General features: G+C 43.0%; 1 protein-coding gene across 5 annotated transcripts in view; it reads right to left on the reverse strand.

Moving 5' to 3' along the window:
• Positions 1 to 489: 489 nt before the first annotated feature.
• LOC139374988 (DNA (cytosine-5)-methyltransferase 3A-like) overlaps positions 490 to 23,642 on the reverse strand; it is a 65,592-nt gene continuing 42,439 nt past the window's right edge. For 2 of the 5 annotated variants that reach the window (XM_071116297.1, XM_071116299.1), the window contains 17 exons: positions 14,189 to 14,449; positions 12,484 to 12,642; positions 12,108 to 12,215; positions 10,243 to 10,399; positions 8,101 to 8,250; positions 7,601 to 7,645; positions 7,136 to 7,215; positions 4,624 to 4,736; positions 4,212 to 4,401; positions 3,843 to 3,927; positions 3,116 to 3,261; positions 2,733 to 2,823; positions 2,481 to 2,629; positions 2,053 to 2,153; positions 1,654 to 1,723; positions 1,251 to 1,369; positions 490 to 952 (listed from right to left, as the gene is read on the reverse strand). In XM_071116297.1, coding sequence (XP_070972398.1) covers positions 811 to 952; positions 1,251 to 1,369; positions 1,654 to 1,723; positions 2,053 to 2,153; positions 2,481 to 2,629; positions 2,733 to 2,823; positions 3,116 to 3,261; positions 3,843 to 3,927; positions 4,212 to 4,401; positions 4,624 to 4,736; positions 7,136 to 7,215; positions 7,601 to 7,645; positions 8,101 to 8,250; positions 10,243 to 10,399; positions 12,108 to 12,215; positions 12,484 to 12,642; positions 14,189 to 14,449 — 2,166 coding nt within the window. In that variant the 3' untranslated portion in view covers positions 490 to 810. Of the gene's footprint in view, positions 953 to 1,250; positions 1,370 to 1,653; positions 1,724 to 2,052; positions 2,154 to 2,480; positions 2,630 to 2,732; positions 2,824 to 3,115; positions 3,262 to 3,842; positions 3,928 to 4,211; positions 4,402 to 4,623; positions 4,737 to 7,135; positions 7,216 to 7,600; positions 7,646 to 8,100; positions 8,251 to 10,242; positions 10,400 to 12,107; positions 12,216 to 12,483; positions 12,643 to 14,188; positions 14,450 to 23,463; positions 23,601 to 23,642 lie in introns of those variants that run through there. The other 3 variants (XM_071116298.1, XM_071116300.1, XM_071116301.1) reach the window with 2 other exon arrangements.

The following is a 23,642-nucleotide window of genomic DNA, read 5'->3' on the forward strand; positions in this document are numbered from 1 at the left end:
TTATTTAAAGTTATTAAGATAGCACATAACTTATTTTAGTGTGAAAACATCACACTGAAAAAACAACTTTCCAGGCAATGTTTGTTTTTTGTTTTTTTCCCCCCATCTTGTCTAAAGTGTAGTGCCTGTGCCACATGGACTGTGATGTTTCCTATTGTCTCGAAGCACCATGGTATTGTAACCATTTTACAGTAGTACCTTAACCTTCAGTTAACTGTGTATATAAACTGTAAACAAAGAGGTATATGTGATCTGGTGTTTTGGATTCATTAAGACAGCTTTCTGTGACACTGAAGAAAATCACCCTTATTCACTTTAGCTCTGCAAGGCTCAGGAGGTGGATTGCTTCGTCCACTTCAGATATAGGCCAAAACAAAATCATGCCTACACTGCCAAAATCATTCACATACATACTGTACACACAGTATGATAAACTCTTATCTTTCAGATCTTTTCCAATCACCCAATCCTAGTCTTTATTTAAAAAAAAAAAACTTTAAAAATCACACAGATCCTAGTTTCTTCTTCCTCAGTGCCTTGAGAAGAAAGCCTTGTCTCAAGTATAGCTTGCACAAATAAATCAATAAAAAAAATACTGGATAACACTGCTAAAAAGGTCAAATGACATATACAAATTAAATAGAATAAGAAGTACATTTCAAAATACAAGAAATAATGTGAAATATCTACTCTGATGATGTTTTGCTTGCCTGAGAAATGATACCAGGAAGTAGTATAATTTCACCACAACTCTTGTTTCTAGTTACAACAACAGTTATATGTTTGTGGTGGTTTCTAAGCCAAGTCTTGTTAAACACAGGCAAAGTACTCTTTGAGTGGTGCAAACAAGTGACGGATGACCGGTACACTCCACGACCTTCCCAGAAGCCTTTGCCTGGCCAGCCGACTCATGTTGGACACGTCTGTGTAATGGACAGGGAAGCCAAACACCCTGGGGAAGGAGACAGTAACCAGACAGCCACCAGAGGGAACAAGAGACAGACAGACAGAGCAGGAGACAGACCGACAGATACACTTGAGAATTAATGACATCTAAAATGGCGCTATATTTAAATGTGAGATTAACTTTTAGGTGCTTCATAGAAGGGCAATTTGGAATGATATATATGACTTCCTGTAAGAGAATCATTTGAATAATAATGAGGTATCCCATTGGGAAAAACTGCTTGTAATAACGTCATTTAATTTGCTGCTATGATTAATTAATTTGAAGGGTAATCAGTTCCTACCTCTCCATCTCAGTGCACCAGAGAATGTCCTCCTTCTCGTTCATGAAGACAGGGAAGTGCTGGTCTTTACCCTGCTTAATGGAATTAGAGCGAGTGGTGATGGTCCTCACTTTGCCAAACTGAGGGGAAACCAGGAAGTGCACACACTAAGTGGCTGGTGCATAAGAATAGGACAATAATAAGTATTGTTTACGGACCAAATTGCCCAGATGACCAAACATTTCATTTGAAAGTTCAAAAAAGGTACTCATACTCAGTTTGTTTCTACACGGTTTGAGTGCATGTACCTTGAACTAAGTTATTCAACTGAATGAACTACACAATTTACATGTTCGGCCAATTTGGTCTACGCCAGAACAGCAAAAGCACAGCTCCAATAAGAAGCCAGACATATATAACTGACCTTCGCTGTTCTGCCATGCTCCAAACACTCCTGAAGGTCCAGTCTGTCAGTGCACATGGCAGTCAAGGGTCTGCAGAGGAAAAGAGAGGGAAAGGTAAGGGATGTGTGAAAAGAGAGAGAGAGATGGAGAGAAAGAGAGAGAGAGAAAAGAGGGAGATTGGAGTGCGAGAGTGTGAGAAGGTGAGTGTGAGAGAGAGACAGAGCGCAAGAGAGAGACAGTGAGTGCGAGAGAGAGAGAGAGACAAGAACGCAAGAGAGAGACAGTGAGTGCGAGAGAGAGAGAGAGAGAGACAAGAACAGTGCGTAAAAGGTGAATATGATTCTTTGGTTACGGAGTTTGACTGGCTCAGGAACTAGCCCAGGTGTGCGTTGCTTTAGGCTGGCTGTTGCTTCCCTCACCGTTCTCTCACCAACCTGTTCATGCCAGGCAGGTTCCCCCAGAAGTAGCGGGCGCGGTGAGCAGCAGACACCTCCTTGGCATCGATCATCACCGGGTTACACTGGCAGGGGGGAGACGAGAGGTTTATTTAACCTTTATTTAACCAGGAAAGTTATTGAGAACATATTCCCTTTTACAAATAATAACCTGAAGGATTTTATTGAAGTAGTGGAGATGAGAGAGAGAATCTCATACAATGTTGTTTAAATGAACTTCTTAAATTGTTCCCTCATAACCTAACCAGTATACTGACAGCATGCACTGTGAATTACCACCACAAGGTGGTATTCATCCAAAAATGTATCCATATTCCAATAGTTAAACATTTACATGACTAATGTACAGTTTGTTCTCCTAGATGTTATACATTCTCTGTAAAGGAACAAACCTCTAGAAAGCGAGAGATGTCCCTCTTGTCGCTGACACCCATGGCCACCACATTCTCAAAGAGCCAGAAGAACGGCCGGTTGTCGCCCTCTTTGGGTCGAGCCTCGTGCAGCAGACGATAGAACTCAAAGAACAGCCGACCAGTGCCCTCTACAGGAGAAACAGAGAAGGACGTGCATTTAAAATTCAGCTACAGGAAATAACTCATCACCGATCACAGAACAAGTGATAAATGTACAGGTTTGTTACCGACCATAAAGACCCTTCCTAGCCGGGTTGACAATAGAGAGGTCGTTACATGGACTTCCACCAATCACTAAGTCAAAGGGGCCCCACTCGTGTAACTGTACCAAGGGAGAGAGAAAACAAGAAAAACAATAGGAGAAAGGAGGACAGGAGATAAGACAAAATCGACAGATTATCCAACTAAGAGATACTTGTTATGGTTTAGAGGTTGAAGTAATGTTATATGAAGTGTTTTTGTAATGGCCCTAGCTGAGGCACCTTACAATCTTTCTCAATTGGAATATCCTTATTGAGATTGTGGTTGGGCGTTGGTCTTTGAGCCAGGTTATTGGGATTCACAGACCGTGAGTGACCTTGCATTACTCTCCTGATTCATGACATTATACTCACATGTTTGCGTGTGACGTTCCTCACGTCGCCCACGTACATGATGCGTCCCTGATGCCTGACGATGCCCACCGTGACGGAGTCCTCGCACACCTCCGATGCCACATAGCGCTCCACCTGGATACCCAGCTCCTTCAGTACCAGCAGACCTAAAGGTCAGAGGTCAAAGTAGAAATAGGTCAAACGGTAGCATGTTTTTGGTTCTTTTGAAGGACTCCATGACTCCCTCGTCAACAGTGGCAATTCTTGCGGAGTGGATTTTCCTGGTTAAATAAAGTGGATGGTCCTATTTACATAATGATTAACTTGAACTTGGTGAACTGAACTGAATAACACCATACAGGTGAGACAATACTGAAGGCCTGGTCTAGCCTGAGGCACACTATTAATCATTTATTTTTTACAGGAGTGGGAATTCCCACTTCTTTTGTATTTTTGTGCCGTTTTATTGAACAGATAGGGAAGTGAAAGACAGACAGGAAAGGTATGAGAAGTGCACTGCTAGACAATATGGTCAAACAGCATGCTGTGTGGATTAGTTTGCTATCTATCTATCTTTATAGCAATAGACAGTCAGCCTAGTTTGTAGTCATATGAGTTAGGAGGACAGTCCCGGTGAAACCTGAGACAGACGGGAAACTATGTACAGAGAAGTACAGAGGGTTTTATGTCAAGGAGAGGTGGGAAGAGGGGGAGGAGGAGAGAAGAGGAAAGGAGATTCCCTTCAAACCTGTTGCTATGCCATCGAACAGTGACAGGACACGAATGGGTTGTCTCTTCTCTGCCATGACTGGAGGGTAAAGCTTTGGTGGTTCCTGTGATACAACACAGAGAGAGAGAAATTATGGAGCTAGTATTTACCCAGAGAGAGCCGGGAATGACGTCAGCTGTCTCTACCGTTTAAAGCCCAATTCGTAGAGACCCAGAGCCGTGATAGTCTGCCTGCTCATTATTTACATATTTAGGAAGCTTGTTGGAGCTCATTTGGCTCTTTTAGAGGCGCGGACGTACTGTGTCACGACGGAACACAGACTAATTGTGTCTCTGTGGCTGTGAACTTTGTAGCGAGCTTGAAACATAGTACTGAGGCACTACTCACAAAATCTTGGTCATGGTTATTAGCGAAGAAGTGCTGTAGACGACAGGGCCAGTCAGTGCGACGCTCCAGCAGGCCGAACACTCCCTTCTGTCCCTTCTCACACATGTAGCAGCTCCAGGGATCCTCTTTAATAGCTATCTGTGCTGCACCTGGGCCCACCAGCAGGTCCACACACTCCACACAGAAACACCTGGAGAGGAGAGCTGTGTTACTATCCTGCTAGACGCTAACGCCCGCACAGACACATAATCACATACACGTAAGATCGAACATACGCACGCACAGCGTACACACAGACACACTTATGCAAACAACAATGGACCGTAAACACACACACACACACACACACACACACACGTGAATCCCAACAATAATGAACTTAGTTAGCATCAGATGAAAGCACCGCCCTCACCTGCAGCAGTTGTTGTTCCCGCACATGAGCACCTCTCGTCCCCCACAGCAAATAGTGCAGTATGACTGGTAACCATCATCATCATACTGATATGCACATTCTAGAAAGCAGTTCTGGGACACAGCAGTGGAGAAATGATTTGAGCTTTGAGATTTGTCGTGTCGCTCTAGAAAGTTGAATCCACAAGTAAAATCAACCATTCTCCAAATATTGTTAACAGAACAACAAGTAACTACTCAACACGTGTTTGTGTTTTGGTAACAGAGAGCTTTTAACGCTAGAAAAGAAGAGCGAATCATGTGGACGCCAAACTAATTTACATTTTTAAAGTCATCCCCCCCAGTCTTTGACTTGTCCTAAATAAGTCTATATAAAACACACTGTCGTTGTTAGAATCTTAATGAGCAGAATTACTGTTATAGGCAGTTTTAGCAGGACATGTCATTTCCCCCCTCATTCACCACAAGGCAGCTTACGCAGCTGCTGGCCCATTGAAACTACACCTAAACTATATTCTAACTCATTTCACACATATAATAATAGAGTTAGCCTAAAGACAAGATTAAATGGACAAAAGTCTGATGGCTGACAATTATTACCAATTGTCAAATTGTACATGAAGAGATGAACCAGCACAGCTTGAAACTGACACAGAGGCAGGGAAACGGGAGCGCCAAAATCAATTCCCCCAACAGAGTCACATGGTAGCTAAGACAATTTGATTTCTATATAGTATCAGAAAGAGCAGATTCTGCTGTTCCTAAAACACTTACCTTTGTCAAAAAAACAAAAAAAAATTAAGGAGGTGAGCTCTATTTCAATATATCACTTTTTCCAAGAATGTTCCATGCGTTCGACACGTGAGCACTCGCGGCAGCAAAATACAACTTAAAACATGCTATTCTGTTCTTTTGAAATACATTTTCTTATTTCCATCATGTTTCTTAAGACCTGTCAAAAGGAAATCATGAATGTAACTGTTGAATGGTTGTGGTTTTAGTCATTTTTCATTTTTACATTATAGTCTACAGTAACATTAAATAATGAAAATGCTATTGAGCTAACGTAGGCTAATGTGATTAGCATGAGGTTGTAAGTAACAAGAACATTTCCCAGGACATAGACAGACATACAATTCTTGTTAATCTAACGGCACTGTCCAATTTACAGTAGCTATTACAGTGAAAGAATACCATACTATTGTTTGTGGAGATTGCACTGTTACGAACTTGAAATTGTATTAATAAACCAATTAGGCACATTTGGGCAGTCTTGAAACAAAATGTTGAACAGAAATGCAATGTTTCATTGGATCAGTCTAAAACTTTGTACATACACTGCTGCCATCTAGCAGCAAAAATCTAAATTGCACCTGGGCTGGAATAATACATTATGGCCTTTCTCTTGCATTTCAAAGATGGTAAAAAAAAAAAAAAAAATGTTTTTTTTCTTTATATTATCTTTTTCCAGATATAATGTGTATATTTGCCTACATTAATTTAACATTTCCACAAACTTCAAAGTGTTTCCTTTCAAATGGTAACAAGAATATGCATATCATTGCTTCAGGTTAGAATTGGGTAGGATTTTGGTTATGTCATTTTAGACAACAATTGAAAAAAGGGGCGGATCCTTAAGAGGTTAAAATAAGGCCTAAAGCAGCGCTGGAGCCTAGAGGGGAGCTAGACCTGGCCAGTATATATCGAGGGAAAAGCTAGTCAGTTGCACAACTGAATGCATTCAACCGAAATGCGTCTTCTTCATTTAACCCAACCCCTCAGAATCAGAGATATCCAGGTGGCTGCCTTAATCAGCGGCATTGGCGTCCGGGGAGCAATTGTTGTTGGGGGTTAACTGTCTTGCTCAAGGGCAGAACGACACATTTTTCCACCTTGCCGGCTCGAGAATTCGAAACAGCGAGATTTCGGTTACTGCCCCAACGCTCTTCACCGCTAGGCTACCTGCTGCCCTCTAGGATCAGGTCCTACCTGTCCATGTAATCATCTCAGAGTAGGAGTGCCGATATAGGATTAGGTCCTACCTGCCCATGTAATCATCTCAGAGTAGGAGCGCCGACATAGGATCAGGTCCTACCTCCCCATGTAATCATGTCAGAGTAGGAGTGCCGACATAGGATCAGGTCCAACCTGTCGATGTAATCATCTCAGAGTAGGAGTGCCGATATAGGATCAGGTCCTACCTGCCCATGTAATCATCTCAGAGTAGGAGCGCCGACATAGGATCAGGTCCTACCTGCCCATGTAATCATCTCAGAGTAGGAGCGCCGATATAGGATCAGGTCCTACCTGCCCATGTAATCATCTCAGAGTAGGAGCGCCGACATAGGATCAGGTCCTACCTGTCCATGTAATCTGATTCATTGTGATCCAAAAGGCTAAACCGATCATCCTGCTTGAGAGGCTTGATACATACACCCCCAGAGCTACAGGCTTCATGGCCTTACAGCTAGCCCTGACTCAACAGCCTTAATGGCCTCCTCTTCCCTCCTTACCTTACAGCTCTGGCACATTCCTCCAGCAAACAGAGGGTGTTCACGGGAAACATTCAAACTTCCACAGGAGATGCAGATGTCTGTGGAGAAAGACAGAATGTAATTGGTGCCAGCCAGAGATGCAGCGGCACGCAAATAAATGGGTAAACCCTGAGCGCCGATCAAGATACACGACTTTAGCATAATAGGTGCACTATACACAAAATAAAAAAGGTGTGTAAACAACACGTATAAACATTTACCCTCCACTAAAACCACTAGGCAAGCCAACTGGAGGTTGAAAAACCCACCCCACTGCTTTGAATCCAGCCTTGGATTCAATAAGGCATATTTGAACAGCCGTGAGAGGAATGTACATTTCATAAGGAATATGCTTTGAGGACTCATAAAATAGCCAACTCTCTTTCATTCGCTGCCTACTGAACATGACCCTGGCTGCCTGAACACAAGAGACAGACCACTTACCTTCTATGCTTCTGCATTTCTGTCTCACTTCATACACAAGTCTCTCTGGAAATGCAGACCGGAGAGAGAAAGAAAAAAAAACACGGTTTCAGATTCAGGATATGACTTGAACGTTTGTTGCTATGCTACCTTTTGCAGATGACATCTTCGAGAGAGAAAAAAGCTGCAGACATACCCACCCTCACCCCTACTTCACCATTTGCTTTTAAGATATTACATCTGTTTTTTCTTTGCCAATATAAAGTGTTGGGCTGAGTACATTCATAGCACATAGATAAGAGATACAGCGCATAACATTTACCAGATACATGACATAGAACACCTACACTTGTTAACAGAATTGACCATGTTTAACCCTAGTACTAAGCACCTGCTACCCTGTCTTTCACAAACAGTCTCTCTTTCACTCTCACACACACCCCTTAGCTAAACCTCCCTGAGGGGGAGGGATATGGAGGTCACAACCCCTATTTAACCTAATTTAAAAAAATCAGGCCTACCTCTCGTCCCCTCGTCAATCATCTCCTTGACCTTGGGTTTCTCGGCTGCAGTGCTTTTGCGAGGCTTTTTGGCTGGAGGGGGTGTGTAGGCTGCCGCCTCTGGCTCCACCCACACGTCAGGGTACACCTCCTTATATGGGTTACGCTCCTCTGGTGGGCGGGGCATATCAGTAAGACAATAAACAAGTCAGATAACCAGACTCTTGCCAAAAGACTACCAAAGACAGGTAGGGGAATGCTGGATAAAAAGGGTGGAATTGATCTGGCAACTGAAGGCACATTCCCCTACCATTGGGCCCTCGAGCCCCACAACAATACTTTCGCTGTTCGCTGTAACACCGACAACAAAATGTCTATATAATGTGTTTTTTTGTTGTTGTCACATACACCAGATAGGTGTAGTGAAATGTGTTGTTTTACAGGGTCAGCCAAAGTAATATGGCGCCCCTGGAGAAAATTAGGTTAAAATGCCTTGATCAAGACCCTTGTCGGCTCGGGTATTCAACCAGCAACCTTTTGGTTACTGGCCCAGCGCTCTTAACCACTAGGCTACCTGCCTGTTATAAGCTCCTCTTGCCTTTCGGTAAATCTAAGCTTCGGTGATTTCCCAATGTATTCCAGTCCCTCCAGGATTCCGCGATACTGCGATCGCATAATTCAATGCAAAAATCAACCAATCAGCGCATATTATGCGACAGCTCGCAATGTTGACCAACCCCCGCACTTTTAGGGCATAAAAGGGTCCAATCGAAAGCGGGTTTGTAATTTTGACCAATTACTGCACTGTCACTGTGGAAAATGGCCCAAATCCAAACAAGTCAACAAAGTTTTTTCCCCCTGGCCTGTCAGCGTATTCACATATGGGTGATTGCTGATAGCTGACAGGCAGTACAATGAACAGAAATCAATCTCATTTGCCAACAAAAATAACAGATAAACCGTGCGAAACAATTTCCAAATGTTTTTGGAAACAAGTTGAAAATGGACAATAAACAGTAACTTCGAATCAGCAAAGCATATGAGAATGTCAGAACAGTTCCCACAGCAGCGGCAGATCACCATGACTCAAGTGGTAGCAGGGACGACTGTGGCAAGCGCTGAAAGAATCAAGGTGAGTGGCGTTTTACTCAAACTTTCACTCCGCTGACCTTGGCTTTAGTACGGTGGTCGGCACTCTGCTCTCCCCAGTCTGTCTAAAGGAGAGCGCTGCTCAAAGCACAGAGTGTAATTTGTCAGCTTTGCCGTTTTAAACTCTCTGTAAAAGTTAATACGGAGGACGAAAGCACAGTCTTTCTGGATAAAAAACAAACAAACAGTAATACTGTTTTAAAAGTACCTATCAACCGCAATACACTATTTTTTTACGTTTTCTGTTCTTTATCTCCCTTACGACCCGTTAAGAAAAAAATCACAATCTCTATTATTTTGAAGACAATTTATGTGAAAGAAATATCAATCCTCAAATGGAAAGCGATTGATCAGCTTTGAATCACATTTTTTTTAGAGAGAGAGAGAGTGTGAGTGGGAGGTGCATCTCGTGTTGATAGCAAAGCCCCAAGCCTGATGGAGAGGAGAGGTGTGAGTGGGAATGGGAGGTGCATCTCGTGTTGATAGCAAAGCCCCAAGCCTGATGGAGAGGAGAGGTGTGTGTGGGAATGGGAGGTGCTTCTCGTGTTGATAGCAAAGCCCCAAGCCTGATGGAGAGGAGAGGTGTGAGTGGGAATGGGAGGTGCATCTCGTGTTGATAGCAAAGCCCCGAGCCTGATGGAGAGGAGAGGTGTGAGTGGGAATGGGAGGTGCATCTCGTGTTGATAGCAAAGCCCCAAAGCCTGATGGAGAGGAGAGGTGTGTGTGGGTGAATGTGAGTGAATCATGACAGAGCTGTTCGTTCAGGGAAATAAACTAAATTGAGGCACTTTAGATGTTTCTAATTGTTTTTGTATGATGTATTCTGCTTAAAATCGTCCTAAAACTGAGCACATTACTTTTTATTGCTTTATATGAAATTAACGTGAAAAAAAAAAACATTGCCAAATGTATCGCAGAATTTCATAAAAGTTCCCTTCTAAATCAAGCATTTTTGGCCACAGTAATCATATTCTCTACAATTAAATGGCAAATAAACATGACACTTAAACTTACCTTCTGGTGGCTCTAGGCCCTTGGGCCCGGTGGGTTGGAAGCCTGTCTTAGCCCACTCTATCATCTGTTTGCTCTGTAGATCCACTGACTTGGAGGTGTCCGTCTCATCGCTCTCCGAACAGGCTATAAAGGCTTTGCCTGCTCGGGTGCTGGCCACCTGCAGAGGGACAGTCAACTCCGACATTATTGGCACCTCGATAAAGATGAGCAAAAATGACTATAGAAAACAAATAATAGAAACACTTATCTGTATTGTATGCTAATTTTGAAATGATATTATTTAATACTTTTATACTTAACAAGTCATACCTTTTGTCTCTCAAAAAGAATAGGGGTCAAAATGATTGGCACCCCTGTTTTCAATACTCCGGCACTCTCCCCTTGCAAGGATTACGGCACTGAGTATTTTTCTAAAATGTTTTATGAGTTGGAGAACACATTGGGAGTGATCTTAGACCAGTCCTCCATACACAATCATTCCAGATCCCTTATGGACGGCCCTCTTCATTTCAAACCCACAGGTTTTCAATGGAGCTCATCAAAATCCAGAAAGAAATGGTTAACAGACCACACAAAAAAAATAAAAAAATTGCCAAATCAGTTTCCCGGACTTGAACTCCATTGAAAACCTGTGGGTTTGAATTGAAGAGGGCCGTCCACAAGTGCAGACAATGGATATCAAGGATCTGGGAAGATTGTGTTTTGGAGGACTGGTCTAAGATCCCTCCCAATGTGTTCTCCAATCTCATAACACATTATAGAACAAAAACTCAGTGCCGTAATCCTCGCACGGGGAGGATGCACAAAGTATTGATAATAGGGGTGCCAATCATTTTGACACCTATCCTGCTGAGAAAATACATTATAACAACATCTCTTTCACCCCCCCCCCCCCCCCCCGAGTCATTTTATTAGTAAAATAGAACATACTTTTACATATTTTTTGATCACATACTATTCAGTATTTAAATTATACAGTCTTTTTTTGCTCTTTATCAAGGATGCCAATCATTTTTGGAGGTGAATGTACGAAAATACACTGAGTGTTCAAAACATTAGGAACACTGTTCTAATATCGAGTTGCACCCCCTTTTCCCCATCAGACCGGCCCCCAATTCGTTGGGGCGTGGACTCTACAAAAGCCTTCCACAGGGATGCTGTCACATGTTGACTCCATTGCTTCCCACAGTTGTGTCAAGTTGGCTGGATGTCCTTTGGGTGGTGGACTATTCTTGATACACACGGGAAACTGTAGAGCGTGAAAAACCCCAGCAGCGTTGCAGTTCTTGACACTAACCGGTGCACCTGGCACCTACTACCAAACCCGGTTCAAAGGCACTTCAATATTTTGTCTTTCCCATTCACCCTCTGAATGGCACACATACACAATCCATGTCTCAAAAGTCTCAAGGCTTAAAAATCCTTCTTTAAATCTGTCTCCTCCCCTTCATCTACACTGATTGAAGTAACATCAATAAGGGATCATAGCTTTCACCTGGATTCACCTGGTCAGTCTAAGTCATGGAAAGAGCAGCCTAACGTTTTGTCCACTCAGCAGGTATTATCAGCATCAATCATTACTACCGAGCAGACCTTCTCGGAGCAATTTTAGAGGACTTGAGGCCCTTTTTCAACAGTCTATCATTTTGAAAGGTGCTGACTAGCAGTATCTTTCAGCACACAAAGCTGGTTTACATGACATTATCACAATCCAATTACAACCATTAAAAACAGATTCCAATACAGTTCTAGTTGTGAACTGGTTGTAATGACGAAGTTTCAAACAGTTTAGCCCGCTGTGATTGAACGGGGACTTGACCGAACGCTGCAAACGAGCGATAATGAAACTTAGCCCAGTACTTTACCTGAAGCACCTCATAGATGGCTTTCTTATACATGGGCTGCTTGCTGTAGGTGGGCTGGTGGAAGGCGTTGGAGAAGGAACTCAAAGGCAACAGTTTCTCTACACACACCTGTAGGAAAAGAGTAGGCACAGACGAACAACTGAACTTAGAAATGTCTCAATTTCGTTTGTTTTCATTGGTGGAACAGAAAATGCAGTTTTAATGGGCAGTGTTCAGTAGGGCACATGGTAGCAAAATATTTTAAAACGGAAACCAAAAATGACTATTCCTTATTGGACAATTAATGCAGGTAGTCCTTCCCAGTTTCATTCTGTTTTCATATGTTTGGTGCCTACTAAACACAACAGTGGTGTGCTGTTTTACAGTTTTTCCTCACCACAGAGAATTTTCCATCGCCGAACCACATGACCCATCGTGTCCCCTCGGCAGCTCGGCTGCGTCCGGTCATCCACCAGGAGACAATACGACCAGGCCACCAGGAGAACCCCCTCAGCTTCCCCCACACCAGTTCCCCAATGCTGAAACCACGCCCATCCTACAAGACAACAGCAACAGTAAGCAACAACACCAGGATAACCCCCTCAGATTCCCCCACACCAGCTCCCCAATGCTGACACCACGCCCGTCCTACAGGGATGAGATCTTCACATATACATACTGACTTGCCTAGTTAAATAAAGGTTAAGTTATAACACATTTTTTTATTAAATAGAAAATGTTCCTCGTCAATCTACACACAATACCCCATAATGACAAAGAGAAAACAGTTTTTTAGCAAATGTATTACAAATAAAAAAAAACAGAAATACCTTATTTACATAAGTATTTCAGACCCGAGCTCAAAACTCGAATTTGAGCTCAGGTGCATCCTGTTTCCACTGATCATCCTTGGCATGCTTACAACTTGGAGTCCACATGTGGTGAATTCAATTGATTGGATAAAATTTGGAAAGGCACACACCTGTCTATATAAGGTCCCACCATTGACAGTGCATGTCAGAGCAAAAACCAAGCCATGAGGTCCAATGAATTGTCAATGAAGGTCCCCAAGAACACAGTGGCCTCCATCATTCTTAAATGGATGAAGTTTGGAACCACCAAGACTCTTCCTAGGAGCTGGCCGCCCGGCCAAAAACCAAATGGGCACTCTGACAGAGCTCCAGATTTACTCTGTGGAAATGGGAGAAACTTCCAGAAGGACAGCCATCTCTGCAGCATTCCACCAATCAGGCCTTCATGGTAGAGTGGCCAGACAGAAGCCAGTCCTCAGTAAAAGGCAAATGACAGCCCGCTTGGAGTTTGCCAAAAGGCACCTAAAGGACTCTCAGACCATGAGAAACAAAATTCTCTGGTCTGAAGAAACCAAGATTGAACTCTTTGGCCTGAATGCCAAGCGTCACGTCTGGAGGAAACCTGGCACCATCCCTACGGTGAAGCATGGTGGTGTCAGAATCATGCTGTAGGGATATTTTTCAGCGGCAGGGACTGGGACACTAGTCAGGATCGAAGGAAAGATGAATGGCGCAAAGTACAGAGAAATCCCTGATGAAAACCTAGTCCAGAGCGCTCAGGACCTCAGACTGGGGTGAAGGAACACCTTCCAACAGGACAACGACACTAAGCACACAGCCAAGACAACGCAGGAGTGGCTTCGGGACAAGTCTCTGAACGTCCTTGAGTGGCCCAGCCATAGACCGGACTTGAACCCGATTGAACATATCTGGAGAGAATAGAAAATAGCTGTGCAGCGATTCTCCCCATCCAACTTGACAGAGCTTGAGAGGATCTGGGAGAAACTCCCCAAATAAAGGTGCGCCAAGCTAGTAGCATCATACCCAAGAATCAAGGCTGTAATCACTGCCAAGGCAGTTCAACAAAGTACTGAGTAAAGGGTCTGAATACTTATGTAAATGTGATAATCCAGTTTTAAATCGTTTTTATAAATTTGCAATTAAAATTTGTTTTTTTTGCTTTGTCATTATGGGGTATTGTGTGTAGATTGATGAGGATTTATTTTTTAGAATAAGGCTGTGACGTAACAAAATGTGGAAAACGTCATTGTGCTCTTGTCTTGTGTTTACCTCGTACTCAGGCTCAGTATCAGCTGTCTTGGGTGATGTCTTGTCACCACCTGCCATGGCGACAGGTTCAGGTGTGGTGGCCACCGTCGGGGACGCTGGGTCCGTAGGCTGCTGTTGTTGTTGTTGTTGTTGCTGCTGCTGCTGCTGTTGTTGGTTGTGTGTGATTACTGACACTTCTTCTTTCTGTTGTGGCTCAGGCTCCATCTCCTCATGGTCCTCCATTGCGTTCATCACTGACACCAGCAGGGCCTTTTTCTCTGCCTGAAACACCACAGAGGAAAAGGAGAGGTCAGTTCTCTCTGCCTGAAACATACTCAGATAGACCCCAGGCAGGGGAGATGTCAATCTAATATAATATGTATTCCATTTAGCAGATATGTTTATCCAAAGTTACTTACAGTACATTCTTAGAAAAAAGGGTTCCAAAATGGTCTTTCGGCTGCCCCATAGTAGAAGCCTTCTTGGTTCCAGGTAGAACCATTTTTGGTTCCAGGTAGAACCCATTTGGGTTCCATGTAGAACACTCTGTGGAAAGGGTTGTACATGGAACGCAAAAGGGTTCAACCTGGAACCAAAAAGGGTTCAACCTGGAATCAAAAAGGGTTCTCCTATGGGGACAGTCAAAGAGTGTAGTGTAGTTTTTTCTAAGAGTGTAGTGTGTGCACAGAATTACATATAGAAACCACTTTCTATTTAATAGGATCTGTGTGTCAGTACATACATTATTTGTATGGGTGGCCAAGTTTGAAACGAATCCACAACTCTGACATTGTAAGTGCCATGCCCTACATACTAAGCTACAAAGGGATCGCCATGTACAGTTCAGCACATTTAAAATACTCTCATGGAGTAATGTCAATCAGAAATCTTCTGACAATAACCCATGTAATGAAACACATTTCTTAATGTATTTTATACTGAACAAAAACATAAACTAAACACAACATGTAACGTGTTGGTCCCATGTTTCATGAGCTGAAACAAAAGATCCCAGAAATGTTCCATACGCACAAAAATATAATTTTTCAAAAATGTTGTGCACAAATTTGTTTACATCCCTGTTACTGACCACTTCTCCTTTGCCAAGATAATACATCCACCTGTCAGATGTGGCATATCAAGAAGATGATTAAACAGTATGATCATTACACAGGTGCACCTTGTGCTGGGGACTATAAAAGGCCACTCTAAAATGTGAAGTTTTGTCGCACTACACAATGCCACAGATGTCTAAAGTTGAGGGAGCATGCAATTGGCATGCTGACTGCAGGAATGTCCACCAGAGCTGTTGCCAGAGAATTTCATGTCCATTTCTCTACCATAAGCCGCCACCAACGTCGCTTTAGAGAATTTGGCAGTACATCCAACTAGCCTCACATCCGCAGACCACGTGTAACCACGCCAGCCCAGGACCTCCACATCTGGCTTCTTCACCTGCGGGATTGTCTGAGACCAACCACCCGGACAGCTGATGAAACTGTGGGTTTGCACAAGCAAAGAATGTTTGCACAAACTGTCAGAAACTGTCTCAGGGAAGCTCATCTGCATGATCGTCATCCTCACCAGGGTCTTGACCTGACTGCAGTTCGGCTCTTCATGGATGAATCCTGGGTTTCAAATGTACCAGGCAGATGGCAGAGAGTGTATGGCGTCGTGTGGGCGAGGGGTTTGCTAATGTCAACGTTGTGAACAGAGTGCCCCATGGTAGCGGGGGGTTATGGTATGGGAAAACATGAACTACGGACAATGAACACAATAGCATTTCATCGATGGCAATTTGAAAGCACAGAGATACGAGATCCTGAGGCCCATTGTCATGCAATTCATCTGCTGCCATCACCTCATGTTTCAGTATGATAATGCACGGCCCCATGTCTCAAGGATCTGTACACAATTCCTGGAAGATGAAAAAGTTCCAGTTCTTCCATGGCCTGCGTACTCACCAGACATGTCACCTATTGAGCATGTTTGGGATGCTCTGGATCTACGTGTACGACAGCGTGTTCCAGTTCCCGCCATTAACCAGAAACTTCGCACAGCCATTGAAGAGGAGTGGGACAACATTCCACAAGCCACAATCAACAGCCTGATCATCTCAATGCGAAGGAGATGTGTCGCGCTGCATGAGGCAAATGGTATTCACAGCGGATACTGACTGGTTTTCTGATCTGTGACCAACAGATGCATATCTGTATTCCCAGTCATGTGCAATCCATAGATTTGTCCCTAATTTATTTATTTCAATTGACTGATTTCCTTATATGAACTGTAACTCAGTAAAATCTTTGAAATTGTTGCATGTAGCGTTTTATATGTTTGTTCAGGGTACATCCTGTGTAAACATTATGCGAACCTGTATGAAGGTAAAAGGAATCCAAAATACTTCAGTGTCCAGCACTAGCGACTGTTCGCTAGCGACTGTTCAAACGCATGGTGTACTTCCTGTCGTGTCGAGAGAACTGCTATCTGCGAACCAATATCTAAACCAAACGTTATCTGTGTAGCTAGTGGCTCCTGGCAGTAGAGGAAGAGTTCACTGGGTTTGTGGTACCTGACACTGAAACATTAGGTCAAACACACAGAGGACGGGCAAGCCGGACCCAGACATGACTTAAGCCTCTCACACTAAATCCCCAACAGCTGCACTCATCCTACTGTAGTCTGTCTCTCTCGGTTTCTCTCTCTCACTCTCATACACACACACACACACACACGTGAATGCCCTTCACAGCTGCACTCATTCCATCGCTCTGGTCCAAAATCTTTCTCAGGTTTCTCTCACAAGCAAGTGTGTGTGTGTGTGTAGAGGGGTAGGGGGCAGAGGAGGGAGAGGAGAGAGAGGGCTGGGAACAAACCCTAAACCCCCATCTCAGCGGTCTCGCTGTGCCTCTCGCCCTCCATACAGTAGGCCCCGAGGGGGTGAGGGTGGGAGGGCATGGGGAGGGCCAGTGGGGCAGAGCAGAAACATGTGGTGTTCAATCAAGAGGCTCTACTCTAGTTTATAAATATCTTCTGTAGAGTAGAAGTAGTGGACGACTGCCCGGTTCAAAGCCCTCCTCAACCATATGTGTTAGAGTTGGCTTAGCTCCTAGAATGCAGGCAGCCGGGGATGAGGTGTGTATAGGAGAGAAAAGGTGTTTGCTTGTAAAAACACTGTTTTTTTCTAACTATGATATAATTAACTTTTTTACTATGTTTTGATGAACACATGAGTCAGGGGATGAGCAGAGCATCTGAATCAAACACTGATTCAAACAAACTTCTGAATCAAACACACTGATTCAAACACGGATTCAACAAACTTCGGAACAGAACACTCTGATTCAAACAAATTGATTCAAATAAAATCTCAATCTATGATCTATTTACAGTGATAAAGTTTTACTACATGGTCTTGTGCAGCCAAAAAATTGAGTTGGTGCCAAGAGCATTCATGCCAAGTCAAATCTGTTAATACAACTCTACTGTGTTTACAATATGGCACAACAAAGGAAACTCTGCTAACCAAAGGGGAAAAAATGTAAAAGTATCTAAATTCAATCGGTTCAGACTCATTGCTAATGTAGTAGGCCATCTGGTGGGACAGTAAGTAAGCATACCACCCTGTAGCCCACTGCTGGCTTTCCTCTGAAGCTACGCAGGGTCGGTCCTGGTCGGGAGACCAGATGCTGCTGGAAATGGTGTTGGAGGTCCAGTATGGGGCACTCTGGTCTAAGGAGATCCCCAGGGCAGTGAAGGGGACATTGCCCTGCATATGACGCTGTCTATCGGATGGGATGTTAAAATGTGATTCCTGACTCACTGTTGTCGCTCAAGATCCCATGGCACTTGACGTAAGAGTAGGGGTGTTAACCCCGGTGTCCTGGCTCAATTCCCAATCTGGCCCTCACACCATCATGGCCACCTAATCATCCCCAGCTTCGAATTGACTCATACCCTCCTGTAATTATCCCCCATCTTACAAGTAAAATAAGGGTCAGTAAGTTCAGGGGGATTTCGAAGAAAGTGAGGAAAATCCTGTAGCCTAATGTGGTGGTCATTTTGGCATATTTGGGGGAGTAACTGCTCTCTCCGGGTTGCTGCTAGTGGGTTATTTATCTTCAAAATCAATGGAAAACTGACTCTACCAAAGTCTGGTGGGGGAGGAGTAGAGTACAGGGGCTATAAGAACCAGATATCTGTCTCTGGCATTTTCCCCCAGTTGTAAATGCCCCCTTTTGAGGGCCTCTCTCTCGTATGAGTGCAGCTACACCAGGCAGGCAGCCTGCAAGATGGGCTCTCTAGAGCAAAGGAGGTAGTAGAGAGAAGAGACAAGGCAGTATTTATCATCTAGACACGCTGCCACTGACAACCTCAGAAATACCAGCTAACAGCACCTACAGCGACTTCAGGAAGTATTCACACTCCTTGTCTTTTCCCACATGTTGTTGTGTTACCGCCTGAATTTAAAACGGAGTAAATTAAGATTTATTGTGTCACTGGCCTTTTTGTCACCCCATAATATCAAAAGTGGAATTACGTATTTAGTCATTTTTTACAAATTAATAAAAACCGGAAAACTAAAATGTCTTGAGTCAATAAGTATTCAAATCCTTTGTTATGGCAAGCCTATATAGGTTCAGGAGTAAACATTTTCTTAACAAGTCACATAATAAGTTGCATGGACTATGTGCAATAATGGTGTTTAACATGATTTTTTTTATGACTACCTCATCTCTGTACCCCACACATACAATTATCTGTAAGGTCCCTCAGTCGAGCACTTACAAAGTTTAATGGCTGTGATAGGAGAACTGAGGATTACATTGTAACATTGTAGTTACTCTACAATACTAACCAAAATGACAGAGTGAAAAGAAGATAGCCTGGACAAAATAAAAAATATTCCAAAACATGATTCTTGTTCCAACAAGGCACTAAAGTAATATTGCAAAAAATGTGGCAAAGCAACTCACTTTTTGTCCTGAATACAATGTGTTATGTTTGGGCAAATCCAATATAACTAATTCCTGAGTACCTCTCCATATTTTCAAGCAGAGTGGTGGCTGCATCATGATATGGGTATGCTTGTAATCGTTAAGGACTAGGGAGTTTTTCAGGATAAAAAAATTTACGGAGTGGGGCTAAGCACAGACAAAATCCTAGAGGAAAACCTGGTTCAGTCTGCTTTCTACCAGACACTGAGAGATTAATTTGCCTTTCAGCAGGACAACAACCTAAAACACAAGGCCAACTTTACACTGGAGTCGCTTACCAAGAAGACAGTGAATGTTCCTGAGTGGCCGATTACATTTGCTTGAAAATCTATGGCAAGACTTGAAAATGGTTGTCTGGCAATGATCAACAACCAAGTTGACAGAGATTGAAGAACTTCGAAAATAATAAGGGGCAAATATTGTACAATACAGGTGTACAAAGCTCCTAGAGATTTACCCAGAAAGACTCACAGCTGTAATCACTGCCGGTGATTCTAACATGTATTGATTGACTCAGGGGTGTAAATACTTATGTAAATGACACATTTCTGTATTTCATTTGATACATTTGAAAACATTTCTAAAAACATGTTTTCACTTTGTCATTATGGGGTATTGTGTGTAGATGGGTGAGAATTTCTTACAAGTAATCTAACAATTCCCCAACAACTACCTAATACACACAAATCTAAAGGGATGGAATAAGAATATGTACATATAAATACATAGATGACCGATGGCCGAGCGGCATAGGCAAGATGCAATAGTTGATATAAGATACAGTATATACATATGAGTAATGTAAGATATGTAAACATTATTAAAGTGTCATTGTTTAAAGTGACTAGTGAGTCTCAATGTAGGGCAGCAACCTCTCTGAGTTAGTCATTTCTGTTTAGCAGTCTGATGGCCTTGAGATAGAAGCTGTTTTTCAGTCTCTCGGTCCCAGCTTTGATGCACCTGTACTGACCTCACCTTCTGGATGGTAGCGGGGTGAACAGGCAGTGGCTCGGGTGGTTGTTGTGCTTGATGATCTTTATGGCCTTCCTGTGACATCGGGCGGTGTAGGTGTCCTGGAGGGCAGGTAGTTTGCCCCCGGTGATGCGTTGTGCAGACCTCACTACCCTCTGGAGAGCCTTACGGTTGTGGGCGGTGCAGTTTCCGTACCAGGCGGTGATACGGCCCGACAGGATGCTCTCAATTGTGCATCTATAAAAGTTTGTCAGGGTTTTTGGTGACAAGCCACATTTCTTCAGTCTCCTGAGGTTGAAGAGGCGCTGTTGTGCCTTCTTCACCACATTGTCTGTGTGGGTGGACCATTTCAGTTTGTCTGTGATGGGTACGCCGAGGAACTTAACTGTCCACCTTCTCCACTACTGTCAATGGGTGACATGTCTGGTGAGTATGCAGGCCATGGAAGAACTGGGGCATTTTCAACTTCCAGGAATTGTGTACAGATCCTTGCGACATGGGACCGAGCATTATCATGCCTAAACGTGATATGATGGCAGCGGATGAATGGCACAATAGGCCTCAGGATTTCGTCACGGTATCTCTGTGCATTCAAATTACCATCGAAACAATTCAATTGTGTTCATTCTCCGTAGCTTACGCCTGCCACTACCATAACCCCACACCACCATGGGACACACTGTTCATAAAGTTGACATCAGCAAACCGCTCAACCACACAACGCCATACATGTGGTCTACGGTTGTGAGGCCGGTTGGACGTACTGCCAAATTCTCTAAAACAACGTTGGAGGCAGCTTATGGTAGAGAAATGAACATGCAATTATTTCAGTCAGCATAACAATTGCACGATCCCTCAAAACTTGAGACAACATTCTGTTGTGTGACAAAACAGCAGATTTTAGAGTGTCCTTTTATTGTCCCCAGCACGAGGTGCACCTGTGTAATGATCATGCCGTTTAATCAGCTTCTTGATATGCCAGACCTGTCAGGTGAATGGATTATCTTGGCAAATGAGAAATGCTCACTAACAGGGATGAAATACACATTTGTGCACAACATTTCTGGGATCTTCTATTTCAGTTCACGAAACCTGGGACCAACATTTTATATTTTTGTTCAGTGTACTGTCTGTACCTGGGTGTGATTGCAATATGGGTTAGTTTAATGATGAAAAAGCCTTCCATTCCTCTGACTGACTTCCTGACTGTGGACATGTCGAGGACACAATAGAAGGGAAACTTCTCACGTCCCTGTAGTTCTGTACACCATGACACCCCCCAGCGCAACTACATGGTGATAGACTGCAAAGTCAGGCAATAAGAACTGCTACTCATTCATAGACTGACTCTGTTACAGTTTCCATGTATGTGTACTGTACACCAATGGCTATGCTTTCTTACATATACCAAGGGCTATGTTATTACTGCAGTAACTAGTGTTACTACAAAGGCATAAGAGCAGCTTCGTGTCTAGTGTTACCAGATGAAATAACTAAAGGGCTGACCTAGTCATTTGTCTCACACAACGTCCTCCCTACACAACTGCACATTGTCTTGTGGAATTATATCTATCTGTATACTACTATATGACATGCTGGGTTTTGTATTTGCAACGCAATAGACACAACCATCTTTGAAAGCTGCTTTCAGGCCGGAATTGAACCCCTTAAAATGCCTCCACACACAGATTAAGAGAGCAGAACCACGTGTAGCAATGTGGCAATAGAATTCATTAGCTCAGATCTTTGCCATTATGCCCGACAATGGCTGTGTATTTTTATTACTGACCGGGGGTCTTTGCATGCGCACACGCAGAGCCCCCCCCCCCCCCTCCACACACACAGCGGGTCACACATCCAAAAAGACGCCACCTGGTCCCCATTGTATTAGGTCCTCTTAGGAGACAATTAGGAATATTACAGGGTCAGTCATGAATATATAAACATAGTTCGCTATGAATCCACAAGTGGCATTCTTAAAACTGCCTCCTGAGGAGCTTGGTTAAATGGCTTTATAAATAACTTGAAAAGCTTTTAATCATCTGAAAAGGAGTTTCCATGAAGACATTTTACCATGTAAAGTATTAAAGTATGCGATTAATCTGTAAAAAAATAAACAATCCATACACAATTCTATAGATCTATAGAATTACAACAGTCTACAACAAAGAAGGTGATTAGAAAAGTGTTATTCTGGTGTGTTTTAAGAGTAAATTAACCACTGATAACACATGGGATGGGGGGTGGGGCCTAGTAGTGAACTTTCTCCCAGTTCAGCCGGTTCAGTTATTCAACCGCCACAATCAAAACTTCCCAGCTGCAAACTATATGTCAGAACATGTATAACGTACGTATAACTATTCAAATCTATAATGGATGTGTGATCGTGTACATACACATTCAATGTATTGTATAAGCATGTAGCTTATCTAAACAGAAAAAAAGACTAACACAAGTGATATAACATGTACAGTAATACATAACTCTTACTGCCATTGGTGTTAAACAGAAATAACTAACTCTTAATGCTACTGCTGTTAAACAGAAATAACTCTTACTGCCATTGGTGTTAAACAGAAATAACTAACTCTTACTGCCACTGCTGTTAAAGCAGAAATAACTAACTCTTACTGCCACTGCTGTTAAAACAGAAATAACTAACTCTTACTGCCACTGCTGCTAAAACAGAAATAACTAACTCTTACTGCCACTGCTGTTAAAGCAGAAATAACTCTTACTGCCACTGCTGCTAAAACAGAAATAACTAACTCTTACTGCCACTGCTGCTAAAACAGAAATAACTCTTACTGCCACTGCTGCTAAAACAGAAATAACTAACTCTTACTGCCACTGCTGCTAAAACAGAAATAACTAACTCTTACTGCCACTGTTGTTAAAACAGAAATAACTAACTCTTACTGCCACTGCTGCTAAAACAGAAATAACCAACTCTTACTGCCACTGCTGTTAAAACAGAAATAACTAACTCTTACTGCCACTGCTGCTAAAACAGAAATAACTCTTAGTGCCACTGCTGTTAAACAGGAAACACCTTCTGCACAAAACACCGCTCTGGATCACGTTCTTCCCGTCTCAAAAAACTTTTTTTTTTCAAGCATGAGCACTTTTTCTCAGCACTTCTACAAATCACTGTGCTCTCACTTTCCTTTTTCTAAGTGACGGTTTCCCTTTAAGCTGCCGAGGGAGAGCAGATGGTCTCTAGTGGAAATACCTTAAATCAGCATATTCCCCTCGCTGTACGCGGGCTAATCTCTCATGCACACTAACCACCACCATGTTATCGAACAAATAATGCAATGCACATACCCATACACGCCAACACACGACCCTTTTAATCCAATGTAGGGCTGCAATTGTTTACCCCCCACTCGGGGTAGAGGAGATCGCTCAAAAAAAAGAAGAGAAAGAAGCATGAACATTTCTTTGTCTGGGAATTCAGGGTCAGGTGACTGCCGACAGGAATTCTGGTTGGCTAGAGAGGATTT

This window comes from Oncorhynchus clarkii, chromosome 19 (genome assembly GCF_045791955.1).
Source record: "Oncorhynchus clarkii lewisi isolate Uvic-CL-2024 chromosome 19, UVic_Ocla_1.0, whole genome shotgun sequence".
Classification (NCBI taxonomy): domain Eukaryota; kingdom Metazoa; phylum Chordata; class Actinopteri; order Salmoniformes; family Salmonidae; genus Oncorhynchus; species Oncorhynchus clarkii.